Source organism: Micropterus salmoides, unplaced genomic scaffold (assembly GCF_014851395.1).
Source record: "Micropterus salmoides isolate LMB-PRFRI ecotype aquatic unplaced genomic scaffold, ASM1485139v1 Ms_hic_scaffold_14, whole genome shotgun sequence".
Lineage (NCBI taxonomy): Eukaryota > Metazoa > Chordata > Actinopteri > Centrarchiformes > Centrarchidae > Micropterus > Micropterus salmoides.
Window position 1 is genome coordinate 22,351,373 of NW_024040485.1, and position 26,647 is coordinate 22,378,019.

The window sequence follows — 26,647 nt, forward strand, 5'->3', positions numbered from 1 at the left end:
GTTGTATTGCTATTTTTACTGAACACTTCCTTCACCACCAACTAAAACTGTTTGCAGTCCAGCATCTAGATAAAACCCCAGGTCTCTATATCTGCCTCTAGAATCAGTGTGACGGAGTGATGAGAAGATGTGTATGACTACGTCCCACAAATATTTCCTCACTCTCGCTCCTTTTCCTTCATCTTGCACCCTGTAGCCCTCTGTGACAAACATCAAGATCACTGACAGATGGTTGAAACACAGCGAGAGTGAGAAGAAAAAAAATAACAGCTACATACAGTAGGACTATTTGTGCTACGTGTGCATCCTCATCTAGTTTAATTTGATGCCAAAGAATTTCCATTTCTGCTCGTGTTAATGCTAAATGAGGCTCTGATTCCTGAATATTCATCCTCTGACACTCAACTGGCTGATATAAACTATAGCAACACATTAGAGTCATTGCCATCTTAACAAATTCACTTTCACCTGTCACATTAACGCTAACGACTGACAATTAATGTTGAGGGAGGTGCATGATGCAACACAACACGAGCATGTGCAAGCAAACACACACACACACACACACACACACACACACACACATACACATACACACACATACACACAGACAGCAGGCATGCCGCTAAGCTTTAATAAGAGGGTTTGACTTTGAACGTATCATCATGCATAGACATGTTTTGTGTGGCTATTTGTCAGTTGACTATGTGACTAGTTGTTGTGAATATGCCAGAGTTTATATGGGCTGCATGATGAATAGCTGGTGTCAGGTGTTACCATGGGGATGATTACTTGAAAGCAGCCAAGGCAGTATAAGCATTTGGGATTTCTAGCCAACCCATCAAATGCTTGGCAGGCCATTTATTTCAAATATACAGGTAGTTTCAGGCTATAAGAATCTGCCTGTGTGCTTGTGTGTGTGTTTGTCTCTGTGTGTGATACAGACAGAAAGAGAACACGCTGCCTTTCAGTCAAACAGCATCTTCCCCATTTAATTACAAACCTGCAGTGACACATATAACTGTCAACATCAGCGGCGTTGACCCCGGTAACAGGATGAGACAGTGCGACACACTGGCTCGTCGCTGCTCTCAGCTCGGACGGCGAGGAAGTGTTTTTGTTCCTTGTCTCTCCTCATCTTTCCAGCGAACTGTTAAGCCCTCCACATGTAGAGGAGAGTCCCTGAAGCCAGCCAGCCAGCCTTCTCACTCACGGCCTTGTTGCGAACACGCTCCAAAGGCCACAACAAAAGGGGCTCTGAAAACAACCTCTCAAAACTTTGACTGGCAGCCTGGCGGCACGATCCGCCCTGATGCTCCACACAGATACTTTGCAGATTTAGAAAGATAGGAATTGAGCTCAGGATCCACCGATCCCTTTGGTCTTCCTTTCTTTTCTTGGCCAATTTGGGACATCTGCTCTGAGACCCCCTCCCTCCCACCGCCACGTTTACTCAAAAGCCTTAAGTCTGTCTCTTCCTGCTCTTCTCTATCTGTGGCCTTTCCCCTCCCCTGGTGGGGATTTGTGATTCAAACTGGGTTGGGGGACCTAAGCCCCTCTATCTCATCAGCAAACATACAAATGCATAATCTGTTCATTCTTTCGAAATCCATTCACATGCATGCTAATGATCTCTGTTGGCCCCTCTTTTCACCAAGAGCTCAATGCTTTGGTGCTTTGAAACACACCCTGGCAGTCAGATCTGGTCTTTTAGATGCTGCATCAGGCTGTTGTTATATTTTTACTGTGCACAATGGACAGTGTTACTGTGTTTCACCTCCTGGCAACATGACAGCGCACTCAGGCCTCCTAGTCGAACACATACACAACATCGTCCCCCAGTGAGAGTCACGATTAGCGCTGCTAATTAGAAGAACAGTTGGAGATTTTGTTAAAAAAGCTTCTTTGCTTCTTTGCCGTGAGTTTGCAGAGAAGTTGATACCAACCTCATAGGCAGGTAAATATGTAGCTGGAGCAGGTTAGCTATGATTTGATACCTTTATTTACTAGTTACTAGTGCAAATAAATTTTAATATATTATAGATTAAGCTACTTACATATAATGTAAATAGAATTTACCAGCTGTAACATAACATTTAAGTCTTATAAATGTATTAATAATCAAAATCCAGTGATATCCAATGCGCCATTCTGCACAGGCTAATGAGTAATTTTGGTAGTATAAATATTTTGATGCTAATAGATTTGTAGTTTTTTTTTTTACATAACATTACATAAAGAGTTGAATGCAGGACTTGTACACTGTGGTATTGCTACTTTTACTAAAATAATAGATCTGTACTGAGATATGGTTAGAAATGACCAATCAAGGCTTTATGTGGCGGACTACAGAGAGCTCAAGCTATAACCTCAGCCTAGCCTCTGTTCCACTAGCTTCTGTAACTCAATGGAGCCAAGACAAATCAGCATCCAGCACTTACTATTAGACATAGAAACCTTTGTCATTTTAACAAATTCAAACAATGATTTCTTTGTGAACACTGAAAAAAACCACAGCTCCCATGAAAACCAGCGCTGTAGAGTGGGGGACATACGTCATCGTAACTTAGTTTTGTTTATGTCCATATTTGACTTGTTGATTTGTAGCTGTAATCTCTGCCATCTAAAAGCCTTTAAAACATTTGCTCCTCTCTGTCCTGCTGTTATTGCAGACATGTCTGAACTCAGGAGTGGTCTCTGTTGTCGAGGCGAGCTGTATTAAACCTGCGATGGTCTAGGGCTCATGGAAAATTATGTTGTTAAAGAATGCTAAAAAACAAAAATATTGTAGAACACAGATATCAGATCTCTTTTTTTAAATGACTGCCCTCATCTAGGTATAGAGGGAACCACTCGATGTTTTTGGGACGACTGTTGGCTGGAGCTGTAGTTATTAGTGTCGTTAAAAAAATAATTTTAATGAGTTTTTCTTCCTTCAGGAACAGAACCTAGAAGCTAGTAGTACAGTTGGTAGTAGTCTGATAGTTTGGCACATCACCTTGTGGTAATGCTGAGGAAAACATTGTGGTTTGGGTTAAATAAGTAAGTAAGTAGTCACGTGACGTAAGTTAAAATAACAAATAGCAGTCTCCTGGGTGAAAGTCCTGTGTTTGACTTTGTCGCTCTTTATACTACCTCGCTTCATCCTTTGTTCCCGTCATAATTACTCTAGCTCCTCGAGGTCGACAATGACGCCTAACAATAAACATAAATATGGGTTGTAATAAGCTGCTATACAGTAGTGATGTGCAATACCACTTAATTCCTATACGATCCAATACCAAGTAATACCCAGGCTGGTATTGCCGATACCAATATCAATACCAATACTTTTTACATATTTTATTTCTAGTTTAATGTGACCTCCCTCCTCCCGTTTCTGTATTTATGAGAGAAATAAGGAGTTGGCTGTAGCCCTACCAATTCAAAATAATAGCTGCATATTGACAAGACATCAAACTACTGTCATATTCTTTAATTATAATAAAAATATGCTTCATAACATCATCCTATTATCTAATCTCAGATGTTTAGCAAAGTTTGCAGTGTTGCCAAAAGCATTTCACTGACTTTGCACACACATCACACAGAGCAGCATTATTACCTTCACAGCTAAAATACAGCCAGACGTGACTGTTTTTACAGTCAGCCAGAGTCAGTATTAAATCGCGGGAAATGTAAAGGGCTCCAGCGGCTCACTTCAAAAAAGCTCCGTCACAGAGCTGGAGCGCAAGCGTGACTTTGACAGGCGGAAGGAAAAGTAGTTCCTACCATCCGAGTAGCCTGTAATTAGACCATCCTGGTGACAGTAAGATATGATAAAACACACACTTTAGATATCGATCCTATTATATGAGTACCGATCCTAGAGCAGGAAACGTTGGTATCAGAAATGTGATACTTTATACCGCAAATCACTATACAGGCAACTATATGACTGGCTGCATTTTTACACTTGTGGTTTTGTATGAAACTGTAAAACACTTTAAATCTGGTTGTGTCCAGTCTTTGTGCTAAGCTAGCAGCCAACAGCCACTTTTCTGATGATCGGTATCCCGTCCTTCAAACCCAGCAGGGTACTGACACCTGTTAAATCAATGGTCAAGGCTTTAGAGGCCATTTAATGGATCACACACTGCAGAGATCGAGCAACAGACAGGCAGAGGTGGGGAGGCCTCTCTGAGCACAAAGTGCACTGTCATGCTAATCATCAGTCGCTGCAACACTGAAGGCTTTCAAGAGGAAAGTGCTGGGAGGTAAAGGCGAAATTGCGAGGCATTATTTGTGTGTACGTGTATGTGTGTGTAAGGCTGTTTCTGTTTTTAATTAAATGTGAACAAATCATTTGAGGGGAAAATTGAGTATTTCTGTAATGAGATGTTTTGCAGCTCCCCATTTATTTTTTTCAGTAGACGTGATGCTGCAGCAAAGATTACAGTCGCATTTAGCGCCAGCTGCTTCGCTGAAATGTTCAGATATAATACTTGAAGACCAGGGTTAGGGAGTAACGGATTATCTTTAACAAGATTACAATAATCTGGTTACAACAAATGGTAAATGTAATCCATTAATTTGGATTAAAAAATAATGTCTCATAACTTGTGAATTATAGATTTGCTGTAAAATCATAGGAAATGACACCATTTTCTTCAGGTTCTTAATGGTTAATTAGTGTCTGTGAATAGAAAAAATGCACTTTATGTCTTCAGTTGGTGTAATTGAGTGACACATTTATGTACAATTCTGTAAGTCAGAATACAGTACAACAGCAGTAATTAAGGCTTTATGCCATGTGGAGTGCAGAAAGTGATCCTGTAAAGATTGACTTTTATGGAGAATGTTATTATCTCTCTAACTCTGCATATGATCATATGGATTAATACAATCTGCCACTTTGGGATTTAAACAAACAACTTTATAGAGTGATATAGATAACTGAAAAGAAACAACAAAAACTAAATGGGAAAAAGCATGGTGGTCAAATCAAAGCTGGTTTTAAAGATAAAAAGGTTTTCCTTGGACTTTCATATATATTTACTGCACCATATAACATGTAATGTTTCAGCATTACTGCAGCTATCTTGTCTGTATGCACTGTTTTCTTCATTTTGTGCCTTTCCACCATGCCACTCTGCCGCACAGTATCTCAGAACAGTCAATTAAAATACAGGCCATTTTACATAAAAATTACTGCTGAAAAGACTTTGATTTCCATTTGTGCTCGCGGTGCAGAGATGCAGAAATTCCTCCACTGTGAGTGTGAAAAAGAGCCGGTACCACGTTGTTAAAAGCCATGATATTTTTGTGTCTCTCCTCACAGTTTCGGCTTAGTGCTGCATGCGCTTCGCCATAAAGAGAGTACTTTTCCATTGATGAGCCGGCACAGGCAGCTTCAGCACCACCAGCAGCAAATCACTACTCTGTTAAAAGGCCCTGATGCGTAGCAAACTCTCCTGCCAAGCCTCCTCGCTCCAAATCTGCCTGCTTGCAGACCCCCTGTAATTGGAGGCATTAAACTTGCTTTGGACAGGATGGCAAATGAGAGCTTTGAGCTTGGAAGAGAACTGACTGGTGCATTCAGACGGGGTACACAAGTAGATGCAGCTAAATCTGACAAATCACTGCCAATCCAGTAGATCTGAGTGTGAGGTGTACAAGTGTGTACAGTTATGTATCTGAATGTGCATATGTGTTTGCAGTGTCTTCCTTTTCTGTGCGTGTCGTGTCTTGGCTGGTGATTATGTATATCCAGGATAAAGGCAGAGCAGCTGTTTATCTCGCAGTAATCGTGGAGATCACTGTGGTGATGTAGGGATTTGACGTTGAACTGTCTGGTCACTGACGAGCAACCAGCAACCACGAAATAAAAAAACTGTCTGTCATCCTGCCATCACGTCCACAGCTTTCACTCCACCAAGCACGCTCATTAAAATCTCTGTGAGAAACTGTCGCAGCTGATTTCTCATCACTTAATGGTCTGTAATACGATAATGAGATATTTTCCTTTAGGTTTGCTGCCATTTTGCATCATCTTTAAGATTCAGCCGGGGAAAATATTAGATCCGGCTCTGCTGAGACGGAGGGGCTGTGAATGTTTTCTCCCGTGAGCAGCGAGCCAGAGTGGCCTGCGAAGCTGGAATCACTCCAAATGTTTAACGGTATACAGGATGCAAAAGCTCACTTTTGACATTGTGGCAGATCTCAGATGCAATGCAAACAAATTTAAAATAGGCTCCTCTTGTGATTTAGAGCTTGATTCAAAGCTGGGCCCTCTTCAAAATAGGTCCTAAAGAAATACAGCTTTTCACTGGATGACTTCCTCCTCAGCAGGCCTTTGTATGCGTAAAATTCTCCAAGGTCAAGCATCTCAACACAGCTTCCTTTCAACGGAAAGAGCAGCTATACCACCAAAAAGCATTTATCTTTTGTCTACCTGCGAAGCTTTGACACACATGATAAATGCCACGCTTTGCGGGACGCCCGGTGGAATTACACTCTCAGGCTCAGTGTCTGCATATATTGCATATTTCCATTTGGCCTTTGTGTTGACCTGGTGTGTGTACATCCTGTGAGAGCGGCAGAGATGATTAGAGAACATGCAGCGAACACGACACCACCAGTCTCTCTCATACAGCTGCTGTCTGAGCAGCGAGTCAAAAATGCTTGTATGTATGTAAGTATGAACCTCTGAAGGTGACAGTTTCACTCATCTGCACTGGTGTGGAGAGAGACCCAGTTTGTGTCCTGGCTGACAGATTAAAGCCAAACAACACTGGCATTTGGTGCGAAGCCAGATTAACTTTGCCTCCTAGAAGCCTCTCCAGCAGCAACAGAGACTGAAATCCCCAGAATAGTCCTGTGGTCTCGCTAATTGGCGAGCCACGCGCACCGGCCTTTGATTAACCTTAAATCTTAATGAGTCCATCCAAAGCTGCTGTGATATTCCGACTGAGGAGGTAAAACACACTTGCTATTCCCTCTTTTCATCCCTCGGACAGATAAGAGGAGACCTGGAACTTCAGCCTGGTGAACCCAACGAGAAATCAAAGAGAATACCAGAGATCCGTTTAATAATTTATTTGCATATGATTATCGTAAAAATACTGAAAGAGAAATGCTTATTTTTGTTCTAGTTTTCTGGCTTTTTTTTTTTACAATCTAATACACCTTTAATTGCACAGGAAAAAGTCTGCCCTAACAGACGCACATTTTCTTCTTTCAATGTGACATATAGTTTCAGATATGTAATGACCATTAAAATGCAATTTTTCCTTTTGTTTGCTCCTCAACAATAAACAAACAAGCATATAAACGAGGGTCATAGAGAGGCCAAAGTCAGGTCAGATAGTTGTAAATGCTGAGCTGACTGGTCTAATAGAAAGTATAGTATTATATACAGGCAGTTGTTTTTAGATAGGAACTGCGCTGACAGCTGGAGTGCTGAAGAAAACACATGTCAGGAGAAATGAACCAATGCGTGATTTGTTCTACGTCAATGTTTGTAGGTCAGTATATTAAGGTCACAAAGCTATCATCTGGATACTGACCTTTTTAATTCCCACTGATCTGCAACACATTTGCCAAAGTAAAATATACAGCACAGTACTACCACGGGCGCTTTTCATAAAAAATAAAAAAAAAGCCTAACAGTGATCTGGAGACAGTCTCCTCTGTGTTTTTAAAGGTAATTATTCTGTCTGAGCAGAACTTTTCCTTCTTCATTCACTCATTCATGTCTGTCTGGTTTGATAATGTGTGAAAAAACAAGCATTGTAATAAAAAAGTTAAGCCCCGGTGCTTGTAAAAAAAACACAAGAAACACCTCTTTGCTGTAATAGATAATAACTTAGCATTCAAAACAATGCGTATATGAACCAAATAAGGTTAAAAATACATGGACGTTAAAGTCCACACAGCCAAATGCCACCAAAGCAACAGTTAATGTGGAACTTATTTGTACTTTTCTCATGAAGAAGTTTCCACTTTGGCATGCACATGACGTGTCCCGCACAGTGTCAGTTACATCTCCCCTCTGACAGAGAGACGCGTGTGAAGACTTGGATGATTTGTACAGATTTGTAACACGTATGTCTCCCAGTACATGTGGAAGACAGTATTTAAGAGGAAGCTGATGAAAAGTATGTTGTTGTTTTTTTGTTGTTTCCAAAAAAAGCTAAATAAGAAATAAGACGAGAGTTGGTTGGGTAAAAAGGAGAAAAAAATAACATTGATTGGGTGGAAGGTCTACAGATGTGGAGCATTCGTAAGAGTTAGTTTGAAGCAGTTGTTTGCTTTATCTTGGCACTGTTGAATCATCTAGACACTGAGTCCTATCATCTGTGTGAGCTCTCCGGTCTGAGGGTGAAGAGAGGGAAAGACTGATTCCCAACCAGCAGAAAACACATGCAGACATGCAAACACAACCTGAGAGGGGGCAATAGCAAGTTTGGCTTTATGTCAACAGTCACAAATCCACAAGTGTCAAGTAATGAACGCACACACACGCACACGCACACTGTAATGGAAAGTTCTCTTGAAATTCTTCTCCAAATTGAGATCCAAGTCTCCAAAACGGTCCTCTTTCTTTCTCTGCAGCCGGAGCTTCTTTTTATTTTACATCAGGCTCTTCAGGTCAGAGTTTCTAGGTAGTTTTTATTTAATCTGTATCCTCCGGTTTGCAGCGGCTCACACTCTTATGGGGAGAGTTTGGCTCATCTGTTGCCGAACGATTTCCTGACTGCTGTCCGGACTCTTCCTGTTATGTCCCGGCAGCGTCCCTCCGAGCCGCAGCAGGTCCCTGCCAAAACAAAGCCACACAGGTCAGCAGCAGGTTCACAGCCACTTTAAACAGAAGACACAGTTCGTTATTACTCCACTAAGTGCTCTCATTGAAGGTGGATAAAGGTCTAATCCATCTTAGTGTCAGTGTAACTAAATTCTGCATAGTACATACTCCTACGACCTCATGGTGATAAACAATAAAAAATATAGCACCATGATGAGAACATGCTCAAATCTGCTGATCTCGAGCTTCCTCTGTGATAATCCAACTCAAATGCCAAGCCAGATCTTTTCATCACATTTCCAGTTTTAATAAAAGTTCAACATATTCCTCAGCTATCTTGGGGAAGAAAAGCGCTGCAGTCTCCGAGTGTCCTTTGTTCCTCGGCCAGTGTCCTTGTTTTTAAGGCCCTGGTGGCTGAAGATACTCTACAGATAGTGCTGCATCTCATATCCTCTCTCTCCCTCCGTTATCTGCACCAACATTGTTGAGCAGCCAATGGCAGGTGAGCAGGAGCGAGGGTTCGCTGCCGCACACGCAAAGACGAGGGACACTCTCTAAATCATGCTCTGACAACATGATCCCTTTCTTTCTCCTCCTCTTTCTCCAGCTCCTTCTCCGTCTATCTCTCTTGCTGTTGCATACAGATGAGGCCATAAATTAATCATTGGCATGTCATCTGCACACAGAGACACATAGCATAACATGCACAAACACACACACACACAGGCATCATAACACACACTTCCCTTTCCTATTCGCCCATCACAGCATTGGGTGCACCCTCCCCTGATGCATTAAAAAGCTCATTAGCAACCTAATTAAACACATTCCTCTCTTTTAGCTTCTCCTCAATCTCCCTTATTACTCACACTTCATCACCTCCTGCTTTTCCGCGTCAGCAGCTCTGGCTTGCTGTCTGTCCTATCACCTACATTCCAGCATCCAGCCAAGTATAGGGGGAATTAAACCGAGGTCAGCCATTACATTTCCACACACAATTAGCTTCACTGAGCCCAAATCTTGGCATAGAAATCGCCCTTGGGGCTCAGTGTTAGAGTGAAACTGTGAGCCAAGGAGCCAGCACAAGAACTGGATACTGCATGTATGAATTCTGCCTTTAGTGTGACGGAAACAGGAAACCATTGCATAGTCAGAGCCACACAGTTGAGGATGTGCGCTTGATTCATTATACATCACTACAGAGCTGAGGATCCAGCATCTAAAGCAGCTGTAATCACACTGTTGACTGGTTGCCAGACTAACAAAATTCAGAACAAGCACGTCAGTAAAAATGGCTGGAACATTTGGAGTCACTGCACTCAAAAGAAAGTTGACAAACAACTCGTCAATGTGAGGACAGCTACCTCTGAATAAGTCAACAAATACACTTCCAAGAGAAGTGTCAAAGAAAAAGAGGCAGACGTCTGTCTGGCAGTAAAACCCTTCAGCTGAAAGAAATATCCTCCCAAATCAACCCAAAAGCATAAAACAATTCCAACAACATGAACCATGTTGTGCCACTCTTTCGACAAGCCATTTTTTTTTACTGACATCTTATTCCAAGTACCCAGAGGCTCGACGCTGCTTGTCTGCACCAGGAGGAGTCTTCGTCCTGCGCTTCCCAGCCGTCATATACAATGAAGGGGACAATTTCACACAAGGTGAAAGAGAGAGAATTGCATCAGCCCTTTATTGTAGAAAAACCTCAAAAGCATTCTGTTCTTATATGAAAACCCAAGAAAAAATAATGGATATATTTTCAACAAAGGTCTGCCACAGAAACTGCCATGTCAGCCAACAGCACGTCAAAACTGCACCAACACAGCCAACATTACAGACTTCATAATGAGAGACCTGCAAATGTGTTATCGAATATCATAACATTTCTACTATGAGCTTCTACATTTACTGTAAACTGGTTGTTGTTGTTGCTGAGCTTCTTCACAATGGTCCTTTTAAACAGAGCTGCATGTTGCAGCTATTTAGAAAGTACATTCAGCAAGTTCTAAATCTCAAAGCACACATCACACATTTCCAAAAGCAGACACTTTCCATCCATGTTGAAACTTCCCTCCATTCACTTCAATGTAAGAAGTGTTAGTTAGCGAACAATCCTCAGCCATACGACTACAATGTCCTGTGTGTACATACTGGTTGTCCTTTCTGATTGTATGTGTGTTATGTGAACTGGTGGCAATTAAGTTTCCCCATTGGGGATTAATAAGGTTTTCTAATCTAATGTAATCTAATCTATAACATGAATCTTTAATTAAGAAAAGTGTGTAAGAAAATTACTTTTAATACTGGTCTTTGATTTAACACTTCTCTATTTCTGCATATGGACTCACCCTGAGTAGGTGCTGGTCACCACCTTGAGGCTGGCGGCGTTGCGGAGCAGCTTGTCCAGGGTGCTGACGATGCGGGAGAACTTGGGCCTCAGGTTTCTCTCCTTCATCCAGCACTCAAGCATGAGCTGGTGCAGCACCATGGGGCAGTCCATGGGCGGGGGCAGCCGGTAGTCCTGCTCTACCGCCGTCATCACCTGGGGGGACAGGAAATCAATCTCCTTGAGGCTGCACTTGGGCACATCGGGGCCTTGAGCTAAATGTTAACATCAAAATACTAAGAAATGCTCACAATGGCAATGCTAACATGCTGATGTTTACCGTGTTCATCATCTTAGTTTAGCCTGTTGGCATGCTAACATTTCCAATTAGCACTAAACACATAGTACAGCTAAGGCTGATGGGAATGTTATTAGTTATGCAGTTTTTTGTTTATAGACCACAGAATTGGACAAATTAACATTTTGACCTGATGGTATCGCAAGCGAAAAAGTTAAGGAATCACCAAAGTTATTTTAAAAACCTTCAATAAATTGCAGTCCATCCAGAAGTTGTCAATATATTTCACTCTGAACTAAAGTGGTCGACATTGCCATCCACAGAGCCATGCTGCTAGCATCACATTTACTGTGCAGAACATCGACCTAGAAGATCTCGCACATAAGGATTTAAGTAAATTTCATGTGGTTCTTCTACAAAAAGTGTAAACATTTGGCTCTGACTCGTTTGTTTTATCCTCATTCTGTTTGGCCTTTGTTAGCGTGGTTGAAGAATAATCCCCAGTTACTGTATTATGTCCTACATTAGACAGTTTCTCGGCTCAGGCTGTCACTATCTTTACAAAACTATAAAAACAATATTCTCAAGTCTTCTCAAAAGTTGTCACTTCAAAAACTGGGGTGATTGACAGGAGAGACAATAAGTGGAGGATGAAAACGTTCGCTCATTGATTTGATTTTGCCTAGCAACTGCGTTTTCCTCCATAAGCTCTGTATGGGTTTTAACTCCCCACAACAATAAAAAATTGTTGCCATTTGGGAACAATAAAACATTTCTGCTTTACTCCTCTTCTCCTGCTGCTTGTCCTTTGATTTTTATGTCGTGCTTCTAGCAGGCGAGCACCTCTGTTTATACCTCGCATTTGTTGACTCTGTTGCTTATTGAGCGATGACTGTGGCACAAAGGCTATCGGGAACAATAGAGGGCCTCCACTTTGATGCTTTCATTACTGCATGTGGGTTTTGTTATGAAAGTTATACATACATTACTGGCATATTTCATTACGGCTCCTTTTTTTGCTTTATTGCTATCAGCGTTACAACTCTCTTTCTGAAGCACAATGCAGAGCAGATATTCCTCAGAGAATAAAGTGGAGGTGTACACATTGCTTCAGTACTTTGTTCAGGAAGGAGGAACCAAGAGATTTCTTTTTCTTTCCTGCGAGCTCACTGCTGTAGTTACGGTGTCTGTGCAGTGCAGATAGCCTCCAGGTAACGGGGAAAAAAACGAAGCCTTTCCCTGAGTATGCCTTTGTGTGTGTGTGAGCAGGGAGGCTTTGCAGTATGGATTTGTGGAGGGTGGGCAGGCTAGGGCTGTAAATAAGGTGGTAAAAACTAGAACATGGGCACACAGCTGCACCGGCATCTGCAATGAGGAGATAAAGGCAGCAGAACAGGCCCAGGTCCAACATGTCACGCCGGAAATCAAAGCCACAACAGCTCAGAGAAACTCTCAGCCGGACCCAAACTTAGACATGAAACTCCCTGCATGTGCATTTGTTCTATGGATATGTGTTCGTAACAGGAGACCATCGAGCCAACTCACATCCTGGTTGCTCATGTCCCAGTATGGCCGCTCTCCATAGGACACCACCTCCCACATGACAATGCCGTAACTCCACACATCACTGGCAGAAGTGAACTTCCTGAAGGCAATGGCCTCTGGCGCCGTCCACCGGATTGGAATCTTCCCTCCCTGCTCACACAAACACACACACACAAAGAGGGGGATGGGATCAACACCCTGGGAGACACTTCAGTCCTATAACAACACACAGGCAGAAGCTAATGCAAATTTCACAGACGCAAATATTGGCACACATGAACAGTCACACATGCATCCATATGCACATGTGAAACAACTGAAGGGGATAAAATTAGCGAGCTCAATTAAACATGCAGTGTCTACAAACACAGTGGAATTAGCGCACACACACGCACACACACGATACTGACCAGGGAGCTTGTGTAAGTCGGGTCAGCGGAAGTGTCGTCCAGAAAGCGTGACAGGCCAAAGTCAGAGACCTTGCAGACCAAGTTGCTGTTGACCAGGATATTCCGGGCGGCGAGGTCTCGGTGAACATAGTTCATGTCGGACAGGTACTTCATCCCCGCAGCGATACCACGCAGCATCCCGACCAGCTGTGTCATCGTGAAGCGGCCGTCATTCAGCTACAAAAACACAGCCAGGGATAGAGGGGGAGGCGGTTAATGAACAAGGTGGAAGGTGAAGGAATGAAAAATGAGAATGAGAAAAAAAAGGATGCGTTGAAATGTGGAGAGGCAATAGGGAAGAGTATAGGAGATAAGGAGGAGGAGAAAGCACCAGAGACAGCCAATCAGTCACTGAGGCCACATAAACATGACATCTGTCATAATGCTTCACGGCTGCTCCTGACAGTCAGTGGCAGCTGACCTTTTCATGCATGCTGTCCAATTAGCTGATTAATTATACTCTTTACTGTAGTACTAAACCCATTAAGGCTCAATATTGACTCCACACACAAAAGCACAAAAAGGGAGCTGCAAGGTTAAAATCAAAACAGACAACTGCTGGTATTCTTCTCCAACTGACACAAACTAGTTGCATGTACAGGCACTGCACGGCTGTTAACACAAAGCTTTGTTTGCATTTTATTTTTATTTTTTGCTCCTGAACATTAAAGCGAAAATGGGCCCGTTAACTCAATGGCTTGTTGCTCAAAGCTTATTTTCCTCATTTGAAAGTTCCTGATATACAGAATTTGGCCCTTTTATGTTAACATTTGAGAAGCATGAAACAAATCTGAGATTAGGGCTTTCAGGGTTTAATTTACAATTCTCCACGTTTATGAAGCGTGACACAGTGGGATAAACTCAAAACCATAATAAATCAGCACTCCAACCCATGAAGGCTCATGAAACCTGATGTGTGTGAATTCAAAACCAATCAATGGAATATCAATACACAATTAACTGGTATAAAATGAGAAAAAAAGAAAGAAGCTGAAACGACGCTGTGAGGTTTTCTTTCATGACCTGAATATTGAATATAAGGAGGGAAAAAAACAATCTTCGACATAATCAATCCCTTCTTTGATTCACAATGGGTAAGCAAATAACACAAGACGTGACATGACAAAACCATAAACATTCTGCTTTGTAGTCTGCACACTCCGATGCAGTCTGACAGCAAAACAAGCCGGGATGGATGGATGTGTAAACACCCATGATTCATAGCAGGCCTTCAAAGCCACGGTGGCGTGTATGTATACGTGTGTGTGTGTGTGTTCTTCCTTCATATCTGCGATGTTTCTACATAACGTGTCTCTGTGTCTTCAGGGAGCTGCAGTACGAAGTCTCATGTGTGTGACACACATGAACAGTTTGTGCATGTTGCGTGTGAGTTAACTCTACATTCTCCTTATTAGAGCAGAACTCAGAGTTCCTCTGACTCACAGACAGTGTGACACTGGCGGGAGAGCGGGGGTGAGGACAGCACGGGCTGGCGAGTTTTTTGTGTTATTTGTCGGACAGCTGACCGAGAGGAGTGGGCGAGAAGGAGGGAAGAGGCTCAGGATGGACTCTCAGATGTAGGGCCGCAACTAATGATTGTTTTCATTATCGATTATTCTGTCCATTTCTTTTTTTAATAACAGATTAATTGTCTGGTCTATAAAATGTCAGGAAAATAGTGAAAAGTGTCCATAACATGTCCAAGAGCCTACGGAGATGTTTCCAGCAGACAAATTAATCGGCAATTATCTGATAATTGATTAAGGCACTTTTCAAGAGGAACTGCCAAATATTTGCTGCTTTCAGCTTCTCAGATATGAGCATTTCCTGACTTATATGATAGTAAATATGTCAGTTGGACAAAACAAGCAATTTGAAGATGTCACCTTGGGCTGTTTTTCCCTTCTGACTTGTCCGCATCAACAAAAATGATTAATTATTATTTGAGAACATAATTGGCAGATTCATCGATAATGAAAATTTGTTGCAGCTATTTCAGATTGCTTTCTTTGTCTGGGCAACAATACAAAACCCAAAGACATTCAGTTTGCAATGATTAAAAAAAATAACTGAGAAAAGCAGCAAATTCACACATTTTCTGAAGCTAGTAGTAGCAAAAACAATCTAATCTAATTGACAATAATCAAATCATTGTTGACTTTCACTAAATGACTGGACTTTGTATCAATTGGAAGTACTTTTTGGTACAGATCAAAATGTGTTTGTAGCAAAGACCATTAATAGCAGTTAAGTACCAATATTCAGCATTGAATAGCTTGTCCAGATCATTTACTTCTTTAATCTAATATTCACTTACTTAACTCTCAATTTTGTTCTTGTAAGGCTGCACATTTAACATTTGAGCAGTCATAAATATTATTTATAAGTTTTATATATTTAAGAATATTTCAGAAAAACATTCCTAATTTATATTCCTAACAATAATAACGTAATATTAACAAATTATTTTATAATTTGCTACGGTATTATAGGTGGATATGCAACAAAGGTCCCCAATTACTGGGCCCGAACTCATGCAGTTATATGGCATTAACTCCACTAAAGCAACAAGATATCAAAACAAGCTGGTCAATGTCAATGCTCATCAGCATCATTGATAGCGCTACCCAACATTTCTTATCATCTATGCAACCATTTGCTGTACATTGCTTGGAGATAAACTGCTTTTAAGACCAGCAGCATGGCACTGATTCACCAGAGGCATTAAGTAGCCTCATCCAGCCTAACAGTTACAGTAAGGAGACTTCTTCAAAGTGCAGCCGTGCGAGAAAACACATTTTACTGAATGTAAATGACATGTAATAGCCCCCACGCAGCTGGAAATGTACTGTGTGACACCTCATTTCTCATCCTGCCTTTGTTCAGCATTTTGTGTAGGTGGTGGTGGTCTGAACGGAAAACTCTGAACGGTAATGTATTCTGTAACCGTACAAAGAGTCTCTAATACACTGAAGCAAACGTATCCAAAGGTCTGCTGTGTGACAGTTTTCCACCAGGAGTTTGAGCATTGGAAAGCCTGTCAGCATCAGTCAGTCACGTCAAGCAGAGACACTATGCCTGTCTCCAGGCGTTATATTGCACATTTAATCTCTATCAGTCAGCAAGCGGGCGCCTCGGGGTGTTTAACAGAGAGTAAAACATTTCGATAACCCAGAGGTGTCGTGAATGAATGTCTGTGTGTGTGTGTTCCTCTCCGTTTTGATATAAACAGAAAGCAATCTTGCCTGTCAGAGGTGTTGCAGCACACACCTCCCGCCAAGCTTACCCTGAGGAAGGAATCGAGCGCTCCGTTCTCCATGAATTCGGTGATGATGAGGACGGGGCAGCTCCGCGTCAGGACGCCCTCAAGCCGGATCACGTTGGGGTGGTCGAACTGGCCCATGATCGAGGCCTCGGCTAGGAAGTCCCGCCTCTGGCGCTCGGTGTAGCCAGCTTTCAGCGTCTTAATCGCCACAACCATCTCCCTGCGACTGGGTTGCTTGAGACGTCCGCGGCACACCTCACCGAATTCACCTGGATTGAGAGGTGACAAGGTGGGGGGAGGAGGGGGTAAGGGGAAGAGGAGGTGAGGGTGATGGGGGAGAGTGGTTGAGTGGGCAGAGGAAAGAAGAGGAGAGGTGGAGGAAAAGAGGAAGTGGGGGAATGTGCAGGGAGAGGGAACGTTACTGGTCGGATTCGGGAGTGAAGGAGCTGATTTGAAAGACTTGGGAAGTCGGCTTCAACTGTGGGAGAGGATCTGAAAAGAGTAGAGGAAAGGACGGGAGGTCAAGGGTCAAAGATGTTGGGGAGAGAGGGAGTGACTGGTATCGATCGAGTGTGCAACCTTGGAGCGGTGAAAGGAGAAAGAGGACGGGCGAGGAACTTGGGGGTTTTGCATTTGGTTTCTGAGTAAAAGTGTTTACAAGGGAGAGAGAAAGCGAGAGGAAGAAAGAAAGAGAGAAAAGACAGGGAGGGAGGAACGTTGAACGAGCCGGAGCAGACTGTCATTTGAGGTGAAGTTAGGATACATCATGCCGCTGGAGAGAAGAAAAAAAAACAGACTAGAGGGAGAAGAGCTACAGAGAAGATTTTCACTTTCATCCGCAGCTCTCATGCACACTCTGAATCCTAACCCTTTTCTCTCAGAGAGGACTCTCCTACAGACCTCGGGGCTTGATGGCACACTCCTGTTACAATAAATGATTAATAAACCTGAATTATTATCTGTCCTCTTGGACAAAAACAACGGCGTAGTTTACCTGCACCGATGACCTCTTCTATTTTCACGCAGGAGATGTCTATCTCTTTGGCAAACTCGTGGACAGCATCGTTGGGGTCCTCGTAGGTGAAAGGGTCGATGTACACTTTGACCCCTGGAGAAACTGAGAGGGAGAAGTCACAGAAAAGTCTGCATTTAGTCATACCCCCTGGGTAATATAGCTGAAATCAATTTCATTGATGTATGAAAATAAAAAATTAGTTTAATCACTTTCCTGCTGATATTTACATACGAAGATCGATACCTCTCTTATGTCTTTATGAAGCTACAGCCAGGAAGTTGTTAGCTTTGCTTAGCATAATCATAGCATAGCCTGGAAGCTTAAGGAAACAGCTAGCAAAAAGCTCACTAATTTACTTGTTTTATCTCATTTGTTTATTCTGAACGAAAGTATAAATAGCAATGCGTGTTTTTATTGTTTTTATGGGCGGTTACAAGCTGCACTATTTCATGATCACAATGATTTAAACCAGGTGTTTTCAAATTCTGAGACTTTCTGCCTCCCCTTTGACAAAGGGTAGTTAGTTTTGCTCAATTCCTGGATGGCTATGGGATCACGATTATGTTATTTGGTTCCATATACATTCAATAATTGAGCCAAGACAGCCTAGTATTGCTGTTTGACATAACTAAACAATTATGTATTTATAATTTATGTAAATTAAGTTTTGGAATTTAATAACTTTGCAAAAACTACTTTATCTCTGAACTCTCTTTAACCAGGTCAATAATATAAATATTAATATTTTTTCACTACCATTCACTGGGCCTCTCCTGAAACAGTTTGGTGCCCTCCAGAAAACCTCTGAATTAAACAAAGAAGACATAACTTGATGCAGATGCTAAGCTAAGCTAAGCTAACCGTCTCGTGGATTTAGCTTCACATTTAATGGACAGATATGAGTGTGGTATCGATCTTCTCACAGCAAGAAAGCAAAAAAGCATATTTCCCAAAACATTTTTTTGATTGTAACAGAATTTGGAATACCTAAACACATTATTATATTATATACAATTTATCACATCAGCCGCATCTGATTCCACATAAAGTTGATGAACAATAAATTGTGATTGATTGCTCAGGTCTACAGTACATTGTCTATTTTTGATGGGGTGGTGATGGCGCAATGGATAAGACTATGCCTTTGGTGTAAGAGACCCAGGTTCAATCCCCAACTGTGACCCATTGCCTGTGAGCAAGACATTTATCCCCTAGTTCATCCAGACATATATAGCAATTGTAAGTCACTTTGCATAAAAGCGTCAGCTAAATGAAATGTAGCTTTGTATGTAATGTAAATTGTATGTAATGTAAATGTACATTGCTCATTGATAAACTGAAAAAATGGACCATGGAGTAACTCAGGCAGACAACATGGTCCTCTGGGCAAGTAGGGAAATGGTTCTGTGCCTCACTCAGGTGATTGGATAATTGATTGAATCAGATGGTTAACTGTACTGGCATGACCAAATGACCACAAGCTGAACACATAAACTTACTGTATTGCTGCAGTTTCTCAGTGTACTCCAGCTCTGAGCCGCTGCGCTGCTTCCTGTAAACAAGCAGCACATAAACAAAGTCACATTCACATAATCATTCTTGACCCTTTCCAGGTACAGCGAATGAAACTAATATCTAACTCGAGTATCAGATGAAACCACAGACTGCCAAGCAAGAAACGAGAAAAGAGCAGCTTTATTTTCTTCCAGTGCTCCTTTTCTGAAGCTTAAGAGTAAGTAGCCTATCCACCATTTGAAAGCATTTTAAAATTTAATGAGCCTCTTTGTTCCATGTCTAACTAACAAAATGAAACATGCAGTTCAGGCTGTCAGTAATAAAAATCAAACACTTACTTAAGGCAGACAACAGCGATAACCACCAAGGCAACAATGACCACCAGACCTGCAGAGGCCGAGCCGATGATGAGAGGCAGCTGGTCCTGCACCGACTTCTGAGGGTCACCTGGACCACACAACACACACAGACGCAAACAAATAAATAACAGCAGACAAACTACAGTACTTAAGAGATTAAAGGGTGACCTGTACTGCAAGTGTGATGACTGCTAATTAAGGCAATAACAACTTCTAAGCTTGAACCCTCATTAAGAAAACTGTAGCAGCAAATCATCAAAAACAGAAGCAGGAGAGAGGTTTTCCTTACTGTGAAGGCTGGTGCTGAAGTCCATGGGGTTGCTGTAGCGTCCGTATCCAGCAACAGTGCGAGCTCTGACCTGCACCACGTAGGGCGTGGCGGCTCTCAGCCCTTCCACCTTGGCTGAGCTGTGCTGGGACGTGACGGTGTGGGACATCGCCTGGCCCTGAAGTGCAACAAAGGACCATTAAAGCAGCAGTAACAATTGTTTCCTGTTGGTGAGGATTCAATCTTTTGGTCCTCAGCATTAAAAAGCAATACTATGTAACCTTTTAAAGACAAACTAACACAATGGTCATCTAATGAATTAAAAGTTGAATAAATTCAATACAATTGACATTTTAAAGGGTTTGCTGCAAAGGTTTGTCTTAGTCTAGTATGATCCATAACTTATGGCTAAATTTAGCTAGTGAAGTGAAAGAGTAAGTTTGCTGACTTTATGACTGTTTCTTCTTGCTACTGTTACATTTCATTTTATCACTTATGGCTACAGTGGTTACAGTTTAAAAACTAAAACTAAAAAATTCATGAACACTAAAACACACCTTTTACTTATTTATATAGACATTATATCCAACATTACGTCTTCTTCTCATGAGTGGCTTATGGTGGCTAATGTTAGCCAACTTAAGTTGGCGAATCACAAGTTTTTGATTTGCTAATCATATTTCTCACGGTAGATGTAGGAAGTTTGACACAAAGACGGACTTGCTTTATTTCTCAATGACTAGATTTGAAGTTTTCAGAGGTAAAGCAGAAGTAGACAACTTTTCAACTGCTTAGTGTTCCTGGGATATTGAAAAAATGAAGGCTAGGTAGTTAATGCTGGCAGCCAGAAACAAACATCTATGATCCATTGTCCTTTTGATAAAATAAATGAAGGACACATTTGTTCCCTAAAATTTGTATCATATTGGCCTAAAAAATATACATATTGGAAATCTGTTTGGATTCCATTAAATTGTATCATTTCTAATTTTCATTTCTGGAAGAAACCATTGATCTAATGTGACTGAACTGGTAAACATCTGAACAATTCTTCTAAATATGGCAAATGTCTGAGCACATCTCTGGTGCTACTGTTGCACTACATTTTAGGATTTACCCTGATCCTGTAATTGTTAATTTTAGCAGAAGTGCTCACTGTTTAGCAAGTTATAAAGTCTAAGTTTAAGACTGTGTTCAGGCTTACATTAGCACTGCAAGAAAAAATGCAGCCCCCTCTAGAAATGACAATTATTAATTACTTTTCTAATTCAAATTCAGTTCAAAGATTTATAGTGACTGACTAATTTGTTAATTTAACAAGCTTTGAACAAAGATGTAACATAACATATATCACAGTTAAACTGAGTGGTTCTTTCAGTCAGCAAAGACTGTAGCTCTAATCCAACAAGGTGCTATTTGGTCAGCAGTCAGTTCAACTTAGGGATTTTGTGTTAAAGATTTGTTTGTGCGTGTATTGAACATCTAAACTTGAACTGTCCAGGGAAAAGTAGAAGCAAAGCACTGACCTGGCTAATAAAATATACCTAAATGCACCTTACTGGTAAATTACTTTGTGTTCTTAAGCAGGGAAATTTCTACCATTTATCTCACAATTGTCAAGATGGAGGTTTAAAAGATGGGGAGATGATGTTGAAGTTAACAAGATGTTGCTGTAAGAGCCTTACACCATCGTCCAAATAGTATTAGAAATGCTCTACAGCGTTTCTGTGTCTGTTCCTTCAGAAAAAAGGACATTTTACTAAAACTGGCTTTACTAGAACCACTGCAGACCCTTGCATTCTTTTAAAGCAGTGTTGTTTTCAGTCTGAACACCAGATAAGGGTCTAGGTTCTAAAATGGCCATATTATAGCTGCAGGGCTTTACGGGGAAATTGATCAATACCAATGACACAGCATTTAATCACCAGGTGCTGAGTCTAACTGGCCCATAATCTCCAACAATAGACATTTCTAGACTCTAACAATCCCCGCTGACACACACACACACACACACACACACACACACACACACACACACACACACACATTACATTTCAATGTTTTTCAGCATCCATAAAAATACATGTACCAGGCTGGAAAAGTACATTTTCAGAGGTAATAAGGCCTGCAATGTGACCTACATTAAGCCAATGGCTAAAAAGTTAGTGCTTACCCTCTCATGGTATTTAATCTCATAGTCGAGGATGACCCCATTGGGTTTCTCAGGGGGCAGCCACGACAGGCTGAGAGTGTCTGAGGTGGAGCGCATCAGATGGACGGTGGGGACTGCTGAAGGTGCTGCGGTTGGACATCAGAGGGGACACGGTTTACATGACACTTTAAGGTCTAAGGTAAAGGCGATCATCACTTTAAGATCTGAGCTTCCAAGATTTTCTCACAGTAAGATAATTATTATTCAAAATACTTCAACCTGAACGGTTTAAGAAAAAACAGCACCTGTTTCACCTTCACTGTTCTGCAGTTTATTGATTTGTGAGGCCTGAAAGTGACTCAATTGACAGTCATTGTCTTGGGTCCATAAACTGCAGTAAGGTGGATTAAGTGCAGGTTAACTGGGAGAGTAATTACAGTCTGTGAAAGGTGCTAAGCAGTTTGGTTGATGATGACGCTGCAAATATTAAGTGGGGATGTTGAAAGGTGACATTGTAAGTGATGTAACGTCAGACGCCTGGTTGACAGCGTGCTGAATGCTGACAGTGGAGATATAAAGTACACTTAACATTTTATCTCCCTCAGAAAAGCAGCGCTCTAGCTGAGTGTTTAAAGCTGCAATCATTCACCATTGTTGAACACTGAGCTTGTTCACCAATGTTTACTTGTTGGTGTTAATACTCCTCCAGATACCACATGCTCATTAAGATACTCACTGACAGTGACTGAACGTGGGATCCACTGAACGGTCTGTTTCAACGTGATGTTAAGTAGTATTGATCGGAGCTGGGCTATGAATTAACTTGGTTTGTGGACACATCCATTGTCATTGACGGATCTACTAACCGGCTTGGTTGGTGGTGATGTTGACTGTGGAGTAGCTGGGTGAGGCAGGGTTCTTCCCAGAAACCCCGTTGACAGCCTGCACCTCGAAGCTGTAGCGGGTGTGAGCCTGCAGATTCCTCACCACTACCTTCCTCTGCCTCAGCCCCAGCCTGCGAGGAGCAATGTCCACGTTGTCGTCACAGCGTGTGCAGGGGCTCCGGTCTCGCAGGCATTTCTTACACACCACGTTATAGACGAGGTCGCTCCTCCCGCCCGTGTCCTCGGGCTCGTCCCACTCCAAGGACAGCGAGGTCTCGTTCACGCTGGATATAACGTTGCGAGGCGCTGAGGGGATCGCTGCACAAACACACACACACGTAGGTGTTTAAGAAGGTGGGCAGGCAGGAATACACACAACTGAGGCTTTAGTCATGTTCCCTATACAGTGCTTACATTATCCTCCCTCAGTGGTGAAAGAAGAAATGTTTTAATCTATCGCTGTAAGAAGGCAACAAAAGAGAGTATTTCATGTAAAGAAATAGGCAAAGAGTGCGATCCTATTCTTTTGATAAAACCCTTTTGCAGAAATAAATGTGTTAGACTGCTTTACATACCACAAACAAATCCTTAGGATGGAGCAAAGGGCATGGAAACATATAAAAACATAACAACAGGGGGGAAATCGTTCCTGCAGCGAATAAATAAATCAACATAGGCCTATTCAGAAACAGGAGGATAAATACAACTTGTCACGCACAAGCAGAAAACCACTATTCATGACTAAGTAATATTCCTTCATGGAAAACACAATCCTATACAGCTCTACACTGTAATCAACGTCCATTCCTATGCAAAACCCCTCTTGGTGCATGTGGAACCTGGCTAATCCACTCTTGATAGAAATTCATGTTCTTGTATCAGTATAACCCAAGGCCGCCACGTTTCAATAAGCAGTGCTCCATTTTGAGTTAAGACTGTTTGAAACCTGGATAAAGTATGATAACCGCAAAGGGAAGGAACCAAGATTGGTTCAGCGAACTTGCTTTTCATCCTTTTGCAGAGAAAGAAGAGCAGGGCTCTCCTTCTAAGCTTCCCACAGCAGAAAGTCTAACCTGTCTCAAAGCAGAGAGAGAGCGAGGAGAAGGGAAGGCTCTCAGGCCATCAGCTCTCATCGGCCAAAACTGCCTGTCCTCTGAGTTCAGCTTGCCCTGAGCTGCGTTTCACTCGCCCCGTCCTTTCTAATTAGGCGGACACAGTTCAGAGTGGAGGCTCTTCTAATTGGACACCCGTCTAAAACACACGCTGAGCCCAAGCTGCCGGCCATTGACTGGCTGAGCCTCTCTTGTGCAACACACCACTTCCAACACAAAGCACAGGCTGCCTGGCACAAGCTCTAACAGACCGCAGGGACAGAACTGTCAGGCCTGTGTGTTTGCGTGCGTTTGCGTGTTTAGTCGGAGGTGGTGCTTGTGTCCCTGCCCGCCTGTCTGTGTGCGCTGGTCAATGTCCACAGTGTTCCTGTGACAAGGATCTGGGGAAGACAGTTGCGGGCAGTGTGTGTCATTTAACACAGCGAAAGGCCCCTGGGGGGTGACTTTACACGGTCAAGGCAGCACATGTCACTCTCCATCAGCACGACTGCTGGGACTTCTCTCAGAGGTCTGTCCATGGAGAACAAGCATGGATGCTGCGGTCAGCACCAGACCAGACTAGGTAGGAGAAAAATACTGACTTGATTACTGATTTGTAATTTTAAAAGTCAAACCGAATTTTTTCAGTTCTCCGCAGATTTTCCTTTACATTTTTTAAAACAAGGATAAAACCATTGTTGAAGCTTCTGACCTTGTACAGCCCACACAGCTTACTGTCCACTTAACACACAAGTTTAAGTGGGAGCTAGAAAGCTAGGCTAACTAGCTTCCACTTGGAAAGTGGGAGCTCAAATCATGAGTGCTATTTTTAGCGCCGGCCCACACCCATTAGAGTTTGCTCTAATCCAATGACAGTAGCAACATCACGAGTTGTGACCAAACATTCGTGGCCCCTGGAGCTGCTGTCACCAGCGGAAAAATAAACAAAATTTAAACCTGCAATATTTATTTATTTTTTGGCCACTTGGGGGCAGCGGGAACTAGTAGTGGTTACAACACTGGGATATCATCACATTTTAATTTCATGAGGTGAACTTGTTTGCAAACAGCTGCTTATTTACACATCCAGCAGTCATGGAGCAACACTGTCACTCATTTGGAGTCGTCTTTCTGGCCACCTGGTGAATGTAAGTCAATATTCACTCTCTTTGAGCTCTGTTGTTGGCGTCTACCAGCTCCTGAGGGAAATATCTTGCTGCTAAATGCTTCACTGTTTTCACCAGCTAGTTACTGAGCTGCTGAGAAGGTTGTGTACAGTGCGTTTCCAGAGTTTTTTATTAAATCTGAAAACAGCTGCCCACTACGGCTGAAAGTGACACTGTGAGAGCAGTCAGAGTGAAGTTGGGGCCGGGCAGATAAACAATGAGTTGAAACTCACTATAGCTCACTATAAGCCATAAGCCCTAAAAGGTGAGCCGCAGATTCTGGTGATAATTCTTTGTAGTTCATCACTGTGAGCAAGCCCTTTCACATTGACATTTGATTTGTTACTATAAAAAAATAAATGATAGCCGCTTTAAATTTCTTCTTTTCGTTAATTACAATTTCTGCCAAATTAGTGATACACAAATCAAAACAAACCAATACCAAGGATATGTTTATTTCAGTTGCAACCTGGCACTGATATTTTACCATATGTTACCTCTACTCTTCTGACTTTTCTAAAGAGACTCAGCATTTTTTTGTCTGTGCAGTGGAGGATAACTTACTGGTGCAGTCAGAGTCAGGGGGGTCGCTGTCAGCCCGGTAGAAACCATTCTGGCAGGGACAGATATTGGCTCCTCGTGCACTGGTGCGACTGTTGGGCGGGCAGGGAGAACAGGATCCCTCCCCAAATTTGGATTTGAAGGTCCCCCGGATGCAAGCTGCATTAGAGGCGCAGGAGAGAAAATAAAAGTACAGAACAAGAAAAAACAAATACGCGCTGTGCTGTCACTTCATCTACCAGGCAAGCGGCTGTCACATCTGTCACAGAACAAAGATTGTACCTGTGAAGAACCTGAAACGTTCAATATATGAAGAAAATGCTGATATGTATGTGAGAAATGGTGAACACTTAAGCATTAGGTCTTATCTATATATTTGAATCTTCTCTTTCATTTTCACTCTCTCTACTCTCTACTAGGTGACATTAATCTCCCCAAAAAGAGAGTCGGGATGACAGCTACGTTTCATGTTGAAGAGGAGAAAAAAGGAGGATAAAGATGAATATAGACTACTGACAGGAGATTGCTGTTGTCAGACAAACAGGGATGGAGAATGCTTCTGAGAAAAGGGATACACCCAATCCTAAACCCATCAATCAGTGTCTGTTTGGTCCTTAGCTCTCCAAACCACCTCACTGAATACAAACAAGGCCTACACATGCATGCAGAACAGCTCCATAACAAGCCAATAAATCAATTCAAATGAAGGGACATCAGAAGTAGACGTAAATTAGCAGTGGAGAGTTATTAGAAAAATATACAAAGTATGGTAATCTTAGACCATGTGTCCAAGCGATTAATTTGAATTCCAAAGTGTCACTCTGAAGGTTGGCTGATACCGAGTCTTAAGGATAAACCAGCATAAGCCCAGACTAAAGAAGGATTCAGATAAAGGGGATTAGCAGCAAAAGGTCTGGATATATCAGCCTCCAGAGCCCCACGTTTTACTGTTTGCCACATTCCTAACT

At 42.1% G+C, this 26,647-nt stretch overlaps 1 protein-coding gene across 1 annotated transcript in view; it reads right to left on the reverse strand.

The window, feature by feature from the left end:
• Positions 1 to 7,062: 7,062 nt before the first annotated feature.
• Positions 7,063 to 26,647, reverse strand: part of ephb3a (eph receptor B3a) — a 30,525-nt gene continuing 10,940 nt past the window's right edge. Inside the window, exons 4-15 of the mRNA XM_038718441.1 lie at positions 25,683 to 25,838; positions 22,844 to 23,179; positions 21,999 to 22,123; positions 19,847 to 20,003; positions 19,537 to 19,645; positions 19,183 to 19,235; positions 17,663 to 17,785; positions 16,690 to 16,937; positions 13,365 to 13,580; positions 12,955 to 13,104; positions 11,134 to 11,327; positions 7,063 to 8,797 (exon numbers count right to left, since the gene is read on the reverse strand). Of these exons, the coding sequence (XP_038574369.1) occupies positions 8,686 to 8,797; positions 11,134 to 11,327; positions 12,955 to 13,104; positions 13,365 to 13,580; positions 16,690 to 16,937; positions 17,663 to 17,785; positions 19,183 to 19,235; positions 19,537 to 19,645; positions 19,847 to 20,003; positions 21,999 to 22,123; positions 22,844 to 23,179; positions 25,683 to 25,838 (1,979 nt within the window). The 3' untranslated portion in view covers positions 7,063 to 8,685. The remainder of the gene's footprint in view (positions 8,798 to 11,133; positions 11,328 to 12,954; positions 13,105 to 13,364; positions 13,581 to 16,689; positions 16,938 to 17,662; positions 17,786 to 19,182; positions 19,236 to 19,536; positions 19,646 to 19,846; positions 20,004 to 21,998; positions 22,124 to 22,843; positions 23,180 to 25,682; positions 25,839 to 26,647) is intronic.